The sequence below is a fragment of the Ochotona princeps genome, chromosome 12, assembly GCF_030435755.1.
Source record: "Ochotona princeps isolate mOchPri1 chromosome 12, mOchPri1.hap1, whole genome shotgun sequence".
Taxonomy (NCBI): Eukaryota; Metazoa; Chordata; class Mammalia; order Lagomorpha; family Ochotonidae; genus Ochotona; species Ochotona princeps.
The window spans coordinates 6939999-6958679 of NC_080843.1; the positions used below are offsets into that span (position 1 = coordinate 6939999).

The 18681-nt window shown below is 45.6% G+C and overlaps 1 protein-coding gene across 2 annotated transcripts in view; it reads right to left on the reverse strand.

The window, feature by feature from the left end:
• The window catches only part of ERCC5 (ERCC excision repair 5, endonuclease), a 30473-nt gene extending 14693 nt beyond the window's left edge, over nucleotides 1–15780 (reverse strand). Inside the window, exons 1-8 of one of the 2 annotated variants that reach the window (XM_004577621.3) lie at nucleotides 15395–15780; nucleotides 11245–11420; nucleotides 9214–9329; nucleotides 8702–8785; nucleotides 7003–7063; nucleotides 5663–5806; nucleotides 3713–3920; nucleotides 2333–3409 (exon numbers count right to left, since the gene is read on the reverse strand). In XM_004577621.3, coding sequence (XP_004577678.2) covers nucleotides 2333–3409; nucleotides 3713–3920; nucleotides 5663–5806; nucleotides 7003–7063; nucleotides 8702–8785; nucleotides 9214–9329; nucleotides 11245–11420; nucleotides 15395–15482 — 1954 coding nt within the window. In that variant the 5' untranslated portion in view covers nucleotides 15483–15780. Of the gene's footprint in view, nucleotides 1–2332; nucleotides 3410–3712; nucleotides 3921–5662; nucleotides 5807–7002; nucleotides 7064–8701; nucleotides 8786–9004; nucleotides 9128–9213; nucleotides 9330–11244; nucleotides 11421–15394 lie in introns of those variants that run through there. The other variant, XM_058670501.1, reaches the window with a different exon arrangement.
• Nucleotides 15781–18681: the final 2901 nt, after the last annotated feature.

The following is an 18681-nucleotide window of genomic DNA, read 5'->3' on the forward strand; positions in this document are numbered from 1 at the left end:
CAATTACAAAAAGGAAACACTAAGTTTGAAGTAGAGAAACAGCAGATATTAGGGAATAAGCTCTGTGTGTATGGTTGGTTCCTGTTATTTATAGAACAGTCTACACATTCGCTGTAAATACTAAATTGACCATCACTGAGCCACTGCTCTGACACATATTAACACATTTCACATATACTGCTGATTCCTAAAATAATCCATCTTAGCAGACTATGTTTCCTGTATTTTGCAAAAAAGAAACAAAGTTTTGAAGTGCTAAATGACTTGGTGGAGGCCACCAAATCAAACAGATGCCAGAGTTGGGATTCAAACTTGATCCAACTGGCCAAAGGCTAGAGCTTCTTGGTCTACACTGCACCGTCCCTGTCTTCAACCTCCTGGCATTTCCCTAGCAGCCATGAACCAAGGTGGAGTATTGCTTGCTTGAGCTCAGTGGGAGACGTTGTGGGAACTTAAATTAGCCCCCATTCCACAAGTGTCCACCAATGGCCACAAAGACCCCAGAATGCTTATTGATTCTGGAGTTACAAATGCATCTAATGAGTAGGCAATGGTCCAAATACGGAATCTAAAAATAATGATTAACAGTCTACAGATTTGTCTAGATGTAAGAATACACAAGTAATTAATATGTACCCAGAGAAAAAGTGACAAAACCAGAGAAATAGAGAAAAAAAATGTGAAAATGCTAGCCACTAAGGCACTAGATGAAGGAACCAGAATGTTTTGCAATACCCTGTCAACTTTATCAAGTCTGCAATTATTTCAAAACACAAAGTAAAAGAAAAAAACAAAACCTAGAAGGAATTCCAAATAGTCCCTGTCTTTAAAAGCAACAAGTACAGGTGGTTGGTACCATTTGAGGGTCCTGCAACCCACACCAAAGAGCCTGGGTTCGAGTCTAAGCCCTGGTCCTATTTTGGTTTCCTCTGTCATGCAGCCTGGGAGGCAGCAGGTTGGTTTAAGCACTGGGTACCCGCCATCCACGTGGGAGAGTGGGATTCAGTTCCCAGCTCCTGGTTCCAGCCTGACCCAGCCCAGCAACTGTGAACATCTGTGGGGAGCGGGATTGTTCCCGCTCATCTTGCTCCTGGGACTGGGAGGGGCCGCTGCAAGATGGCGGCTGACCCAGAGCCAGGAGGAGGTAAACAGGAAGCCACAGGGATAGGCTAATGCCCTCTCTGTGATTATGTCATTGCTACTGGCCTATCATGTAGCGCCAAGTGGACCCACGGGGAGAAGTGATTGGTGGAGAACGATATAAAAGTAGCCAGTAAAAGCTAGAGGAGGATGACGATGAGAAAGACGGAGAGACTACGACTGAGAAACACTGGGACGACAGAGAAAGGGACAACAACGACAAGAAAGACAGAGAGACTACAACGGAGAAAGACTGGGACGACGGAAAAAGGAATGACAGAGAAAGATGGGGAGGAGAACGAAGGCCGGAATGAGAACAGGGCAGGGGAAGACGGACAGGGAAAGGAAGGAGAGCTGGAGCAAGAGGAGAGGGACGACGGAGAAAGACGGGACCGGGAGAAGGACGGGCAGGAAGAAGGGTGGCGGAGAGAGGGCTGGAAAAGCGGCAGAGAGGGATACAACAGCTGTACAGAAGCAGTAAGACCTACGTACGGGGACAAGAACAGACAAAAGCGGCAGAGAGGGATACAACAGCTGTACAGAAGCAGTAAGACCTACGTACGGGGACAAGAACAGACAAAAGCGGCAGAGAGGGATACAACAGCTGTACAGAAGCAGTAAGACCTACGTACGGGGACAAGAACAGACAAAAGCGGCAGAGAGGGATACAAAAGCGGTACAGAAGCAGTAAGACCTACGTACGGGGACAAGAACGGAGAAATGCAGCATAAAGTACGGGAAGAAGGGTGGCAGAGAGAGAGCTGGAGAAGTGGGGAGGAGAGCTAAGGCCAATGGGGAAAGGGGCAGCAGAGAGAAGGGTTTAAACGCAGCCACTTTTGGCAGTGAAGGGTCAGGTTGCGGTTCCGGCTTTTCCCAGACCCTCAGAGTATGCCTCGTCATTGTAGTTGTCGCTGCTGGGCGGCGGCAAGCATCCGTGGCATCAACCAGCCAAGGAAAGGTCTCTACCTGCCTTCCAAATAAAGAATAAACATATAAAAATAAAACAACAGCAATAACTGAAAGCACAGGCAAGCAGGTAGAGTCGAGGTTCCAGTTCCAGCTGGATGTCCATGGAAAGCTCACTTCACCTTGCTCTGTCTCTCTGTCCTAAGTGTGGACACAGAAAGGTCTCTGGGATCCCACAAACATCAAGTTATACCACTTGGTGTCGCTGAAAGAGCACTTCACTTACCGTCAGATTCACTCTCCTCAGAGTCGCTTTCCACTGGTTGCATGGGCTTTGGGAAGGAAATAAAATCTGGGCCTGAAGAATCAACTGCCTCCTGTGGTCGGAGAATTTTCAGGAAACTCTCACACTCTTCTACATTCAGCAGTTCTGCGTTTCCAGCATTGCTTACCCCCTCTGAAGGCAAGTTTTTTACATCACTCACTTCAGGGAAGCTGATAGTGCCAACAACTTCAGAGGCTGAGTTTTGTTCACATTTTGTCTCATCATCACTAGAAAAAATAGAGGAACCAGACTTCCTCTGAGCTGCACAGGGATCTTTCTGCAGCTCCAGCTCCTTGGTGGGTGTCTCGTTCCTGGACATCAGTCCTCCTGCACCTGGTGGAGGTGCCAGGGTCAGGGGTCCAGGCACATCGCTGGGCAGGACCACCTGGTTACTTATTGGCAATGGATCTTTTCTCTTCTCACTTGCCTGAAAAGCTTCACTCTCCTCACAAACAGGTGGCTTTTTTTCCTTGGGGGCATCAGATTTGCTGGCTTCAGCAAAGACAGCACTTGACAAATGAGCCAAGTCTAGTGGCTTTTGCTCACTTTCAGTGCTGACGCCACGCCCCTCGACAGCAGCCCCACTGGCTGATGGAGGGCTCACAGTGAACAGCCTTCCTTTTCCATCTCCCACCTGAAGACCCGCCTCATCCTCCCCTTGGGAACTCTCCACTCCAGGCCCTTCTGGCTGCACACCTTCCCCAGCACACAGTTTTACATCTTCATCCTCCTCAAGGGCCCTCTGAATAGCTGACAGAGTGCGCGGAGATATGGCGCCCTCATCACCAGGGGCAGACATGCCCCTCTCCCTGCACTGGCTGCGACTGGCACTCTCCAACTCCTCATCAGAGCTGTTTCCCAGCATGGCAGCCTGCAGAGCCAGCAAAGTCCTTGGTGAGGGAGGCGTGCTGGCAGGCTCTTCCTCAGGCTTCAGTTTCTCACGTGGAGATGAATCTATGGCAGAAGGCACGTTGTACATTTTGCTGGAAGACGGAAGAGACTCTGAATCCACCTTTGCAACTTGCTTAGCTTGAAGACCTTTAGAAAAATGAAAACATTTCTCACTATGCAGTTTCAGAGTGTGACAATGCACTCTCAGTAAGATGAGGACATTACTGATTCTCATAATAAAGATATAAACAGCATTTAATCAGCAATGATGAGTTAATTTCATCAGAAGGTTTTAAAGAGGTTTAACACTATAGTCATTAACTCACTGAAAAATATTTTATACCGTCGCCAGCACATAAGTAGGATTTACTAACATTACCCAGGGGAGGGAGTTTATAAATTCAGAACCATCACAAATTTAACCACTAAATAAATGATGATACTCAATACCTTTTATTAAGATGTAATGTGAAGTGTCTTCAGAGACCACACGCCTCGATTCTACTTCCCTCAAAAAGCCCCCTTCCTCTTCATACTGCTTTTGGATTTGTCCTGAATGTTGCTGATTCATTTCCTTTTGGACATTTTCTATATGCTGGTTTAGGTAGTTTTTTTTAAGCAAGCCTTTGAGTTGGTACTGTGAAAAGTCATTGGACTCCTAAAGGTAAAAGAGAAAACTACCGTTTCATATTCAGTACAAATATTATTATCATTTTTCCCAAGACTCACATGGTTGAGAGTGTCAGGTCTGGGACCAAAAGCAGTTGGATTTGTTACCCATTGGTTCTATACTGTTACAACCAACACTATTACTACCATTATTTACTGACACTACTGTTACCAACATCACATTTGAACAATGCATTTAGATGATAAACTAATCCAAGTTAGGTGACGTAAAACTACTGTCCCCTAACAAACCCTACAGATACAAAGAGCTGCTACTCCAAGCTACTCCAATCCCAGAGACTCAAGGTTTCAGAAAGAAATTGAAGAAGTGCAAACTATTAAGGACTCTGATTCTCCCACTCCTTCTCACTTTTGTTTGCATAACCCAAATCCTATTTTCTCAGGTACTATACAGAGATTCTCTCAAACTCAAGAAATAAAGTACTTGACAGGCAAGTTGAGTCTGCATATTTCCCCTGAGATGAAAATAAATTTATTTCTGCCTATCCAAAGACCAAAGAATATAATTTCTGTGCACCTTCCTATGTGGAAAAACAGAAAAGAATAATGGCAAGAGAAACTTATCATGTCTTTCTCGTATTTCTGAAATCAATTTTAAGAAGTGTTCAAAAATATACAGAAAGTTTTAAAATATCAAATTAATCTGTTAGGGAAACATTGCTGCAAAATTTATATTCTATACTACAATGGGTTAAAGGAAAACTATGTTGGAAATAATAGATGGCAGTGGGGGCTGGCATTGTGCCCCAGTGGCTAAGTCTGCCCAAAAAAACAACCAACATCTCACATGGGTGACAGTTCAAGCCCCAGCTATTCCACTTCTGATCCAGCTCCTTGTTAATGGTCTGGGAAAAAGCGCAGGTTGATGCAAGCGTATGGGTCCCCGCCCCCCATGTGGGAGGCCCAGAAGAAGTACTGGGCTCCAGCTTTAGCCTGGTCCCATGATGCCTGTTGCAATCATCTGGGAAGTGAACCAACGGATGGAATAGCTACCACGCTCTCCCGCTCTGTCTCTCTCTAACTGCTTTATAAAAAAAAAAAAAAAAAAGATAAATAAATCTCTAAAGAAAAAATAGATGACAGTAGAAAAAAAAGCAAAACCCATTCACTAGCACTAAGTATTTAATGGTAGCTTTGGTCCATCATTAATGTAGCGTAATCCAAAGATATGCTCAACAACATCCAACACAATCCCACACACCATTCCCACTCTGGTTTCTGTGGCTAACAAACTACAAGTAAAAGTTTCTATGCCCAAAAGGGCTAACATCTCCAGGGCATCATACACACACTTACACACATACATATAAATATATATGTAGGTGATTTAAAATATCTTTCATGAACTAAACTAAGAAATGAGTCACTAAGCAGAGACCAGACATTTCCTACGTCCTCCTGAGCTGGGGGTTACAAACACAGAAGACTACAAGAGGCCCATTTTGCAGATAAGATCCTTAAGTGACATGACAGGGCCCTGGGACACAGGAGGAGAAAACAGCTAGTCTTGGACATCAAGTCAAAAAAATACTTGACTAAAGTCAAGCTAAACACTTAAACACACAAGCTTATAGATACCTGAAGTTCAAAGGATCTTTGAGATAATACTGGCTATACAATGGAAATACTTCCTAATCTCCTCTTCTTTCTAATGAGAAGTCCTGCTACGGTTCTCAATGCTAAGCACGATGCTATTGTTTAACAATTCACCTCTGGCATTGCTTCAAATAACGTTCTTCTTCGTTTGGTAAATTCTTTCATATCAGTCAAGATTTCATGCTTTACTTCAGGGGGCAGACTGCTGAAGTCCTCAGATTCAATATCTATTGCATGAGGGTTATGAAAGAATTCCTCCTGTAAAATATAAAATGCAAAGCAATCAGTGGATACGTGTTGAAACCATAAAACGCAATAACATGAGATTTGCATCTCACACATGTGGTACTATTCATCATCATGGATATTTGTTGCACTTATGCCCCAGAAGTCTGAATTGCCAGCAAAAACTGCCATGCACATGGTGAAGAAGTTGCCAAAGTGACTACCATCCAGCGACAAGTCTGACTGCAACTGCAGGAGATCTCAGACAGAATTGCCTGCTGACTGATCAGCCCACAGCACTGTGATGGCCCCAATAATAAATGACTATTCTTACATCACTAACTTACACAACAACAGAATGCTAGAACATAGAAACAATATATGTGTTATATATCATATGCATTTATATATAGCACATACGTACATATACATGTACATAGATATGTTTGATACACATACACATACCAAATACACACACACAAAGTATTCAACTTCTACACAAATATAAACTACAGTAACCAGTATGTTATCACATGCATAAGTTATTTGTGGGTGTTTATGGGGGTGTTCTACATTTTCTTTTGTTTTGTTTTTTATTTTTTTAAAAGATTTATTTATTTTTATTACAAAGTCAGATATACACAGAGGAGGAGAGACAGAGAGGAAGATCCTCCATCTGATGATTCACTCCCCAAGTGAGCGCAACATCTGGTGCTGTGCTGATCCGAAGCCAGGAACCAGGAATTTCCTCCAGGTCTCCCACATGGGTGCAGGGTCCCAAGGCTTTGGGCTGTCCTCAACTGCTTTCCCAGGCCACAAGCAGGGAGCTGGATGGCAAGTGGAGCTGCCGGGATTAGAACCGGCGCCCATATGGGATCCCGGGGCGTTCAAGGTGAAAACCCCAGCTGCTAGGCTGCCGCACTGGGCCCGCTTTCTATGTTTTCTATAAAAGTATGCTTTAGTATACATTTTGTTCGTTGGCTACAAAAGAAGTAGGTTAGTTGGATAGGCATAATAGCACATTCCACAGATATCTATTCAAATATAGGTAAGTAGCTTATATATTTATATACACATATACACCTGTATACACAATTTAAAAATGCATCTGTCCTTACTTTTTATAATGAACTTTCATAACTTCACATTATTTCATTAATAGTATTCATTTTCATGTCATTCATTTCAAACTACTAAATACATTCTAAATTCAGAACTTATTGAAATACCTGTAATGCTTGTTTTTGACTCATTCTTTCTTGCCATTCTTTTTCATCTTCCTCTTCTGAACTGAAAATCAAGCACACATATGAAGTATTTCCATTTTCAGTAACTTATAAAAGTATTCCTTGAGTGTAAGGAGCTGCTGGTCACAGGAGCTACAATGCTATGTAAGACAGCAAGATCTGTGCCACCATAGGTCTCCCTGTCTGGAGGAGAACAGGTGAAAAGGCCATTATAATACGATCTAGTAGCTTCCACGACAAGGACTAGGTTGATAAAGGTGCAATAAACCAGGCAGAAAAACCAAGTTCTCTTCTCATGCAGGATCGAGGAAAAAAAGCCTAACTATGGACAGTGAGAGGAGAAAAGGGATGATTAAGCATAAAGAAATAAGAAGCTTGGAAGTGTTTTAGATCAGAAAATGAAACTCTCACGTTCGTTTCAAGCAGATTCTATAATATAAAGCAGAGACTGGGTTTAACAGATTAGAAGCACTGAAAAAGGGTAAGACCAAAGACCAAGAAAAAAGCCTGGAAGCTACTCCTAGACCAAAGGTGATGGTGCTGGTGGCCCAGAAGATCAAGAGAACCAGGCCAATTTCTACAGCTACTCTGCCTCTTGCAGGCTCCAGGGGAAGGAAACAAACTGCCCAGGTTCCCTCTCCTTCTCTTGCACTTCAAACACTGATACCACAGAAGATGACAGCATGTCAGACAGGAATACAGAGAGCGGATGGAGAGGTGCCAAACAGGACAGCAGGACTCAGTGCTAATGAAGTAAGGCCAAGTCTCCCAAGAAGTATCAAGTCTCTACTGGAGCATGCAATAGACAGGCATCATCCAAGGCAATGCAGCATGGCGGTGAGACAAGAATGGGCTGAGAAGAGAGTAACAAATTAAGAAAATTTAAAAGGAGAGTCTTTGGGCCCAGCGCAGTGGCCTAGCCACTGAAGTCCTCGCTTTGAACGTGCTGGGATCCCATATGGGTGCCAGTCCTGACAGCCCTGCTTCCCATCCAGCTCCCTGCTTGTGGCCTGGGAAAGCAGTCAAGGACAGCCCAAAGCCTTGGAACCCTGCACCCACGAGGGAGACCTGGAGGAGGCGCCTGGCTTCAGATTGGCACAGCTCCAGCCGTTGTAGCCACTTGGGGAGTGAATTATCAGATGGAAGATCTCTCCTATCTGCCTTTCCAAAAAAAATAAATAAATATTTAAAAAAAAATAAAAGCAGAGTCTTTAAAAATTTTAAATCCAAGTTGCTAGCAAAGACTTCACAGTCAAAAAAAATGAACTAAAAATAAAAATAATCAGGACAAAAGTTAGTAAATCAAACATGTAATATTTGAAAAATATTTCAAATGCTGTAGAAATGCATATTTCCAATGCGTTAATAAATTTCCTCATGTCTCATTAGGTATATGAAAATCTGAGGAAAGATTAAAATAATATTTAAAATTGTTATTTATTTTTATTTATTTGAGAGGGGCAGAACAAGAGACTGTCCATCCTCTAGTTCAGTCCCCAAGCGTGGCCCACAGCCAGTCCCAGGTCAGGCCAGATCCAGGAGCCCCATCCAACCACCACGGGTGTCCCCGCCTGTGCCTCCCAGAGGGGACATCAGCAGGATGCCGAACAGCAGCAGAGGGACTTGAACCCACACCACAACATCCATCCCTGACATAATCTTAAGTAGTTTAAACACTTACCTATGTTTTTCCTCCTCTTGTAAAGGTGGTAAAACGTAGATATCTTCTCTTTTAACTTGGGTAAGACTCGGCAGTGCTTCATTTCTGAAAAGCAGAAGCAGCTTTGAGCAGAAGTAGAATGGACAGTGTGGTGACCAGGCTTGCTCGGTTCAGGCAGTGAAGAACACACACGGGCACCATGCCCGCAGGAGACTGCCCAGGGGACCTGCCTCCCCTCCCTCCTCCCACCTCTGGCTGCCACTGCGGAAGTCAACACACGGCAGCGTAGATGCACAGAGGCTCCTGAGCCAGGCCACAGCCCACCGCACGCTGCAGCATAGACCAGTGAGACAGGACAAAGTGTAAGTCGTGCCTCACGCCAGCCTTCCTGCCTCCTTGCGACACCCCGATACAGAGCCGGCAACACAGGGCAAACACCAGCCCCCCTTCCACTCCCTATCTTCTGCTGAGAGAGAACTAGAGGACCGCGACACAAACGGCCCCTGCTCTCCAAGAGTGCTCATCTCGCTTGCCTTTTGCTTCTGAAGGCAGTTTTGAGAGCTTGTCTTTTCAGAAATGTTTTCAGAAGCTTTTCTGTAGTTTTCCTGGAGTCTGTGGATGCACAATCCTTTCTGTGCCTCCTCTTAGCCTATGAAAACACAGAATAAAAGATGTGACCTCATGCTGTAGATCTCTTAAAGACACTTCAGGGGTTTTTCTTCTATGCTGCTTAGTTTGAGTTTTCTTTTTCCTCCTAATTGCAATAACAACAAATATCTTCAAGTTTCTGCCAAATACAGGACATCCAGAGTTTCCACCTAACTTTGTTCTCAATGGGATACCTCTCATATGCTCCAGAAACTGAATTTCTTCCAAAATCCTTTAATGTTCCAAAGAAGCCAGAAATATACTGATATGTATTCAAGTAAATGCTTCCCAAAAACAATTACTTTAACTGACCTCTGTTTTTGTTGTTGTTTAAAAGGTAGTTGTTGGGCCCAGGAAGTATAATAATAATGATTCCAAATACTTCTTTTCATAAAAACATGGCACTCATATTTAATTCTGTCCTTCAACAGTCAAGACTGCCATAAGAAATCCTAACTGTACATTAAAACACCTTGTAAAAAGCAGTGAAGCCAGGGTAAACAGAGTAGTCTCCATGCTTCTGACAAAAGTCACCATAACCTTCTCTTTCCCCCTGGAATCCTCCCAGTAGGTATCCAAGACAAAACAGCCTCTGGATCACTGCAAACTAAAGCAGTCACAGCTGGACACTTACACAAGGGCAGCAAAGGTCCCACCGGCCCACTGGTACGACCATCCTGCCAGTGCTGAAGGGGTGTTTTTTTTTCTTTAATTTTATTTTTTTATTTAGAGTTTTTGAATTTTTGGATTTTGTGGTACAATTTTGTATATACTGGGATTTTCCCCCAAACTCCCACCCCCCGATAAAGGGGCATTTTCAACACATAAAGACTACTTCCAAAAGTTCGTGAAAATAAAAAAAAATGAAATAAAAAAAATGTTTACTCTGCTGGTTTTGTAATCCTTGCACCATTTCCATTCCAAATGTACATTCTCTATGAACTTTCTCAGGCCCATATGCATAGATTTTGAAATTTTTTGCATCAGCATAAATTTATATTTTAATTCTATTTTCCACGATCTTTCTGAAGTATCCTAGTATAAAAGTCATAAACTCCAATAAATACAAATGGTGCTGTTATTTGGATTTTCAAACATTTTTTTCAACTACTTTCAAAATGAAGAAGCTTAATCCTCATTCTTTTATATTATGTCCAATTTCCTTCCTGGATAGTCATGCCAGTCACCACCAGATAAGAGAGAACACTGTTCACTTCCAAACCCAACCTCCTTCAAAAGAGGTTTTGCTGGGCCTGGCGCGGTGGTTCAGTGACCAAATCCTTGTCTCACACACCCAGGAGTCCATATGGACACCAGTTTGTGTCCCAGCTGCTCCATTTCTCATCCAGCTCCCTGCTTGTGGCCTGAGAAAGCAGTCCGGGACGGCCCAAAGCCTTGGGACCCTGCACCTACGTGGGAGACCCAGAACAGACAGAAGATATTTCTCTCTGTCTCTCCTACCCTCTGTAAATCTGCTTTCCCAATAAAAATAAGTAAATCTTTAGAAAAGGAAAAAATAAATTAAAAGCAGCTTTGTTGGCCCTGGGGTACATGCAGCAGGGAGTCTCCAAGCCAGGTCCCCTACCATTCTGACCGATGGCAGCCCAGCTGGAAAACACAACATCAGGGAAGAGACTCTGAAGGCCAAGCTGAGATTAAGAACTGTAATTGCTTCAGGGGAAAGTGAAATTTCATCATCATACTCATTAGCTGCTCCTACAAATCACTTACAAAAGAAATCATTTTTATGATTCTCTGTTCAAGATAATTTGAAAAGCAGTTGAAATGGTTATGAATCAGAATGAATTCGGCTGTGGCTTCCAAAAAACTTTAGTTGAAGAAATAACAAAATTTTATGTGAACTTTTCTTTTTTCGCAAATACAGAATGGAAAAAAAAAAACTAGATAGTACTTACCAAAGTCTGTTTCTTCAGGAGTGGAGCATCCCCATCAAATACAAAAATAGGGCGAATTCGGAAAAATAAGAGTTTGCAGAGGCGATGAAACAAAGTGAGAAGGTGAGCATTTTCAATCGAGTTCCCATGGCGATCACGAACTCCTTTCAGAGCCTGGTTTAACCAGATGCTAATGTCTGGGAGACATGTTTAAGGAAGACACTTTGGAATCTTCTCCCTCCTCCTCACAACCTGAATCTCCTAGAACCCGACTCAGTCCAACATGGAATCGCAGCTGTCCTGACCACTCCTGGCAGACATCTGGCCCTGAAGGAGTGAGTAACCGACTTCATGCAAACCTTTCTACTGCTATTCGCATACTGAATATTTTTAAACAGACAGACATGTTCTTGTTAAAAAGCTAACTTCAAAGAATTCTTTCTTTCAAAACTAATGAACTAAGGAACCTTAGTAAAGCAGCATGCATTTTCCAGGGGATAATTGGTAACTCACAGCAAAAAAAAAAAAAAAAAAAAAAAAAAAATAATAATAAAACCTTGAATCCTAGTTTATCTAAGAATTCTATAAGAATTCTACAGCAAGAAATTGCCATAGATTTTAACAGGATTCTATTTACAAGAAAGCTTGTTTATAATAAATAAACTATGAGAAAACTTAAAACATTTCTAACAGGTCTTTTCATGAATGAAATTATAATATAGTTCTTTGAATACCAAGGTGTACCAAAAATTGGAAGTTTTGGAGTTATACGTAGTGATAAGCAAGATAATCATAAAAAGGAAGTAAAATTTGTTATGAAAGTATATAAAAAACACTTCTAATTATATTTTGTGCAATGTTAAATGTAAAAACTGGAAATTTATGCCCACAATATTATCAATGATTATCTCTGCTATTTAATTGTAGTTTATTTCCTTCTTGGTATTTTCTTTCATTTTTAGCTTTTCCTAACACATGCTTCTAAGTATTTTTATTAGAGCAGTAGAGATCTTCCAGCCACTGGTTCACTCCCCAAGTGTCCTGGGAGCCAGAGCTGAGCCAGACAGCAGCTAGCACTCAGCACTCCGTGTGGGTGTCCCTGTGGGCATCAAGGATTAAAGCACTTAACCATCCTCAGTGGCTCCAGGACGCACGTTAACAGGAGCTGGGGATTCAGATAGGGGTTGTGGGTGGCCTCAACAGTGGCCTGATCCGTTGCTCTGCAAGGCCAATTTCTCACAAAATGCCGCTTTTCAAATGCATGCCATTTGTCCACTATAAAGAAGGCCCAGCACTCTGCCAGTGCCTCAAACTCACGGTTAATTGCTCGGGTCCTCAACCATCCTTCTGAGGCCCTCCTCTTTCTTCCTGTCTCCACACCTAATGAAGCGGACTCGTGTCCCACCCCAAAGCACATCCTCTCAGCAAGGTACACCTGGCCCAGAGCGTGCTCCGAAGCCCACATCCACCAGCCTGCCTAGCATTTCCACATGACAACTATATCATCTGAACAAAACAGTAAACAGGACACTCAACTCTACAAGTAGTAGAAGATCAACTTATTTTAGTGATCCAACAGTAAATCATGAAAATGGTAGTCATAAGTAAGTTGTTCTTTCACAAACAAAAGATATATATGTGTGTGTATAGCTCTATATATCTATAGATATATCAGACATATAGATCCATATGTGTTTAAATACATATCTACATATATCTATAGACACACACATACATTTCAGCTGTCTGAATCCCCATTGATACGAAACAAAAGGGAGGTAAGTGGTCTAACGGGACTGTAGAGTAGCCGCCTCCCACACCACCTGCTCCCTTCCCATTCAGCTTCCTGCTGAGGGAGGCAGCAGTGTTGGTCCCTGCCACCCAGTGGACGACCACAGGGAGAGTTCCAGGCTCTCAGTCTGGCTTCAGTCTGGCCCAGCTGCTACGGGAATGTGGCCAGAGCAACAGCAGACAGAAAATCTACCTCTTCCCACCTCTTTCCTCAGCATCTCCCAACCTCAAACAAAAAAATTTTTTAAAAATTTAATGAAACACTAACTAGTGAACACTAACTAGTACACACTGCATCTAAAATGATCACTGTAACCAATCATTGTGACTTTGAAAGTATGCTGTAAATAAAGGGTTTTTTTGTTTGTTTGTTTTTCAGGAAAGCACAATAACTTCTTAAAAATCGCTTTCAAAGTTCCAGAGTTCCTGTGTCTGAATCATCCTTGTTCCAGAGCTCCCGTGTCTGAATCGTCCTTGCTCCAGAGCTCCCGTGTCTGAATCGTCCTTGCATCCACCAGTAACTCTAGGGAAATCTTTAGAATGCAGTAACGCAGTGAGACCACTGGGTGGCAACCATGGCACACATTCTTTTACAAACAAAACAAAACCCCTCACTTTCCGGAACTCCAAGTGCCCCACATTAAAACCTTCAAGCCAAAAATTCATTACCAATAGACTTGCTAGTTATTCACTCATCAAAAAAATAAACTGGCCATACTTTAGAAATGATGAGTGTTCCAGTATATTAAGCGGTGTTACGTATGAAGAACTGGCTTCTGTGCTGAAATTGCAGATTCTGGAGGGGTGAACGGCCTCCCTTCTCTCCCGGCCTCCGGTGTTTACATAACACCTGCCACGGTGTAGGCTTATGGGTCCCAAGGTGAAAACTGGTGTATGTGCCTGGAACAGCATGGCTAGCTATATTTAAAAAAAAAAATCTTTCGAGCCCCGGCGGCGTGGCCTAGCGGCTAAAGTCCTCGCCTTGAACGCCCCGGGATCCCATATGGGCGCCGGTTCTAATCCCGGCAGCTCCACTTCCCATCCAGCTCCCTGCTTGTGGCCTGGGAAAGCAGTCGAGGACGGCCCAGAGCTTTGGGACCCTGCACCCACGTGGGAGACCCGGAGGAGGTTCCAGGTTCTCAGCTTCAGATTGGCGCAGCACCGGCCCATTGCGGCTCACTTGAGGAGTGAATCATCGGATGGAAGATCTTCCTCTCTGTCTCTCCTCCTCTCTGTATATCTGACTGTAATAAAATAAATAAATCTCTAAAAAAAATCTTTCGTATGAATAAAAATTCCAAAATTAAACATGTTTAACTCCAATGACAAGCAAATCAGCAAAACATGTACACAAAAAAGTCAAATTCGGAGTTCTCAGTAAAGCTTCTGAAATTTTTACGATACGCCATTTCATATTTATAACACTACACTTTAAAAATAAAAGTTGTCTTGTCCACACTTCTCCTTCCTTTAAGAAGGGCAGCCGGGAGCAAGGCTCGGGACAGCAGGAAATACGATGGTCCGAAGTATTCAGGATTTAACCTGTCACTACCACAGCACTCGCCCAGCTCTGCCCGCTCGGTCACTCTGCAGTCACGGCGCTGTCCACTCACACACACGGTCACTCCGCGGTCACTCTGCAGTCACGGCGCTGTCCACTCACACACACGGTCACTCCACGGTCACTCCGCTGTCCACTCACACACGGTCACTCCACGGTCACTCCGCTGTCCACTCACACACACGGTCACTCCACGGTCACTCCGCTGTCCACTCACACACACGGTCACTCCACGGTCACTCCGCTGTCCACTCACACACACGGTCACTCCACGGTCACTCCGCTGTCCACTCACACACACGGTCACTCCACGGTCACTCCGCTGTCCACTCACACACACGGTCACTCCACGGTCACTCCGCTGTCCACTCACACACACGGTCACTCCACGGTCACTCCGCTGTCCACTCACACACACGGTCACTCCACGGTCACTCCGCTGTCCACTCACACACACGATCACTCCACGGTCACTCCGCTGTCCACTCACACACACGATCACTCCACGGTCACTCCGCTGTCCACTCACACACACGGTCACTCCACAGTCACTCCGCTGTCCACTCACACACACGTTCATCCGCGGTCACGGCGCTGTCCACTCACACACACGGTCACTCCACGGTCACTCCGCTGTCCACTCACACACACGGTCACTCCACGGTCACTCCGCTGTCCACTCACACACACGGTCACTCCACGGTCACTCCGCTGTCCACTCACACACACGTTCATCCGCGGTCACGGCGCTGTCCACTCACGGGCGGCAGCGGCCACGGAGCCCGGGAAGCCCGCCGCCCCACGAGGCGTCAAGGATACCGACAGCCAGGATCTTGCCTTCCAGCGTCTCGGGGCTGACCTGCCGCCCGGAGCACTCCAGCAGCTTCCACAGGCCCTGGACTCCCATGGGGCAGGCGGCTCCTCGCAGCCGGCGCCGGAGACCGCAGGCTGCCCTTCTGCCTCAGGAACGCCGCCCGCCCGGGCTCACAGGAAGGGACCCGCGGCCCGCGGCTCCCAGGAGGAAGAGGCTCCGCGCGGACCCGACAGCGGCCGGCTGCGGGAGGCGGCGGGGCTGTGGCGCAGACTCGCACTCGTGAGGGAAAACGAGACGAGGAGACTGAGCGCAAAACCGGAACAACCACACGTCCCTGACAGGGTCCGCACACCCACCGGGAACCCGGCCGCTCCGCTTCCGCTTCCCAGCACCCACGGGGCGGAAGCCCTGCCGCCCCGCTCTGACGTACAATGGCTGCGTCCGTCGCACTCCGGAAGTTAATCGGGGCTCTAGTGCGGTATGCCTTCCTGCTGAAGTGGCTTCCTGCGCAGTTTTGGTATCAGTTCCCGCCACCACTATACGCAGTGAAGATTGGGTACCACGTTTTGTTTCACGCGTGAGGAAACAACACCAAGATAGCTTGTTGGGTGTGTATGAATTAGTAACTATTTGCAGTAGAACGTGATAATTAGTATTGCAGCTTAAGGCTCTAATCCTTGTAATACAGTGTTCATTGGGATCTGCAAGTGAGAAATCAACGGGTTATGCGTCAGAAAAGAGGTGGAATTGCCACAGTAACACCTGAATGTCCTCGGCTCTGGAACCCTTAAGTCAACATTCATATATAGCCAACTTTATGGTAGTTACATTGTTAATATCTGCCCTTATCCTTAAAAACAGCGTCAAACAAGTATTTGTTCTTGAGGATTAGAGGTGCTATATACAAAGCACTCAGACCTAGTAGCTCTGTGATAAATGATACTAGCTCACAATGACATGGTAACTACTGTGTGGGTATCTCATCCCAACTCGGTGAGAAAGTTTGTTGTTTTTAAATTTGGACTATGGTATTGAAATTAGATCCAAGCACAGAAAGACTGCCTTGAAGGAACAAGTTTCTTTTGATGAAATCTTGTAACTTGCTCATCCTACTGCTCTAATAGTTCACTGGTGGCATTCCCATTTTACTGTGTCATCAGTAAACATCTTGCTGGGATTACAGGGCGTCTAAGTTTGCTAAAACTGCTATAACAGTGCTGAAATGGGTTGCCTTCTACGATTGCAAGGCATCGCAGGCATGGTCTCTTTTGATTGCTCTCTCCATGGCTCACATGTGGCCACTGCTTTGAGATAGCCTGAGGGGGCCTTTTCTGTGTGTGGGCATCCCTGAGAACAGGATGAAAAGTAGCTACTGTGGATATCTGATTATTCTGTATCCTTGTAAAACCACAGCAACTTGGGCCTGGAGTGGTAGCCTAGTAGTTCAAGTCCTCGCCTTGCATAAGCTGGGATCCTATATGGGCTCCAGTTCTAATCCCTGTGGCCCCACTTCCCATCAAACTCTGTGCTTGTGGCCTGGGAGAGCAGGTGAGAACAGCCCAAAGCCTTGGGACCCTGCACCTATGTGGGAGACCCGGAAGAGGCTCTTGTCTCCAGATCGGCACAGCAATGATTGTGGTCATTTAGGAAGTGAATCAACGGACACAGATTTTCCTGTCTTGTCCTCTCTGTATATCTGACTTTCCAATAAAAATACAAGTCCCCCTGGTTAGCTCGCGAGCTGGGGTGGTGAAGGGCTAAGCTAGGAGTGACTCTGGCACCTGCCATCACTCACAGGTAAAGGAACCCACAACAGTCTGGGCAGGTCAAGGAAGCAGCACCCGAATATGCATCCTAAAACAGGATGTGGGGTGGGCCGGACTGCAACTGGAAGGGGGAGGACTGGGCAGGGCCGAGCAAACCTTAACTCACAAGAAAGAATAGAAATCAGGCTGGAGCACAGGTCATGCCGAGTAGGCCCTTGCACCTACTGATCTGCATGAGCCAGGGACGCTAAGCCGCAGCATATAAGGCAGGGGCCAGGACAGGTAAGCGGCTCTGCCAAGCTGAGAGCAACTACTGGCCTGCACGTGATCGAAGGCTGGGAATAGGCCAGGTTGGGGAGCTAAGGGGACACCCTAGCTGGATTAAGGTTCCCACCAAGGAGCACATGGGCTGCAATAGGGGCTGCATTCTGATCAGGATGTGGTTGTAGTCTCCCTTGGCACAAGTGTGGACTGAGACTGGACGCACCAAGCCAGGCCAGACTCCAACACCTTCTGGTGTTCTGGAGGACCAGGATACAAGCGTGACAGACTAGGTCTCAGCCCTTACTGAACCATGTGTGAGCTGTATGGGGGTATGGAAGAGCCGTGGCTGGGTTGAAACATCCAACAGTAAGAACCAGATTGGGTTGAAGGCCAGTCAGGAAAAGCCACTGTTCCTGCTAGGACAGGAGGTGAACTGAGTAGGGCTGGCCCATGGACCCCTGGTATGCGCAAAATCAGGCATTGGGAAAGGTTTTGATGGAGGAGCCTGGGCAACTCCTCTGGCAGGACACAGACCTGGCAGGTAAGCGCAAGAATCACGTTAGGAAACAACCCAGAACACGCTATGGAAATTATCCCACTGGCATACATTTGGCATGGGTTGGGAGCAGACCAGGCTGAACCAGTTCACATCACCCGGTGGTGAATTCGAGCCCCAGAATAGAGTGTGGGTTGACCAGTGTACATTAAGGAATGCCAAGATGAGATGAGCTGTGCCAGATGTTGCAGCGTCCAAACAGCACATGTGAAAACCGGGGGAAGGAGGCAAAGCCAGGAGGGGGAATGTGGGCTCCCCTGCTGGATAACCACTCCCATTGGAAAGCGTGAGTCGGGATGGGGGCAGACCAGACTAAGGGCTGTTACACCTGTGGGCCTCATGTGAGCTAAATAAGGGAAGGGCCAGGGTGGGCTGACTGTTCCGACTAGTGCAAGCAAAAATTAGAGTGGATGAAGGATGGTTGGGCTTAGCCGCAGCATCAGCTAGCAGAGGCTGGCACTGGGAGCTAATTCTGTCAAGTCAAATGCCAGAACCACCTGGAGAGTGCATAATCCGGGAGTGGGAGTGGTCTAGTAGGGAGATAGTGGGCACCTCCCTCGGGGTTACCACTGTCACTGGACAGCACGAAAACCAGGACAGGGGCATGGGTGGCTAGACAGAAGGGCACCTGCCAGTAGGTGTGTGGGCTGGATAGTAGGTTGGTTGGGTTGAACTAGGCTTCAATGCCCATTGACATGTACAAGAG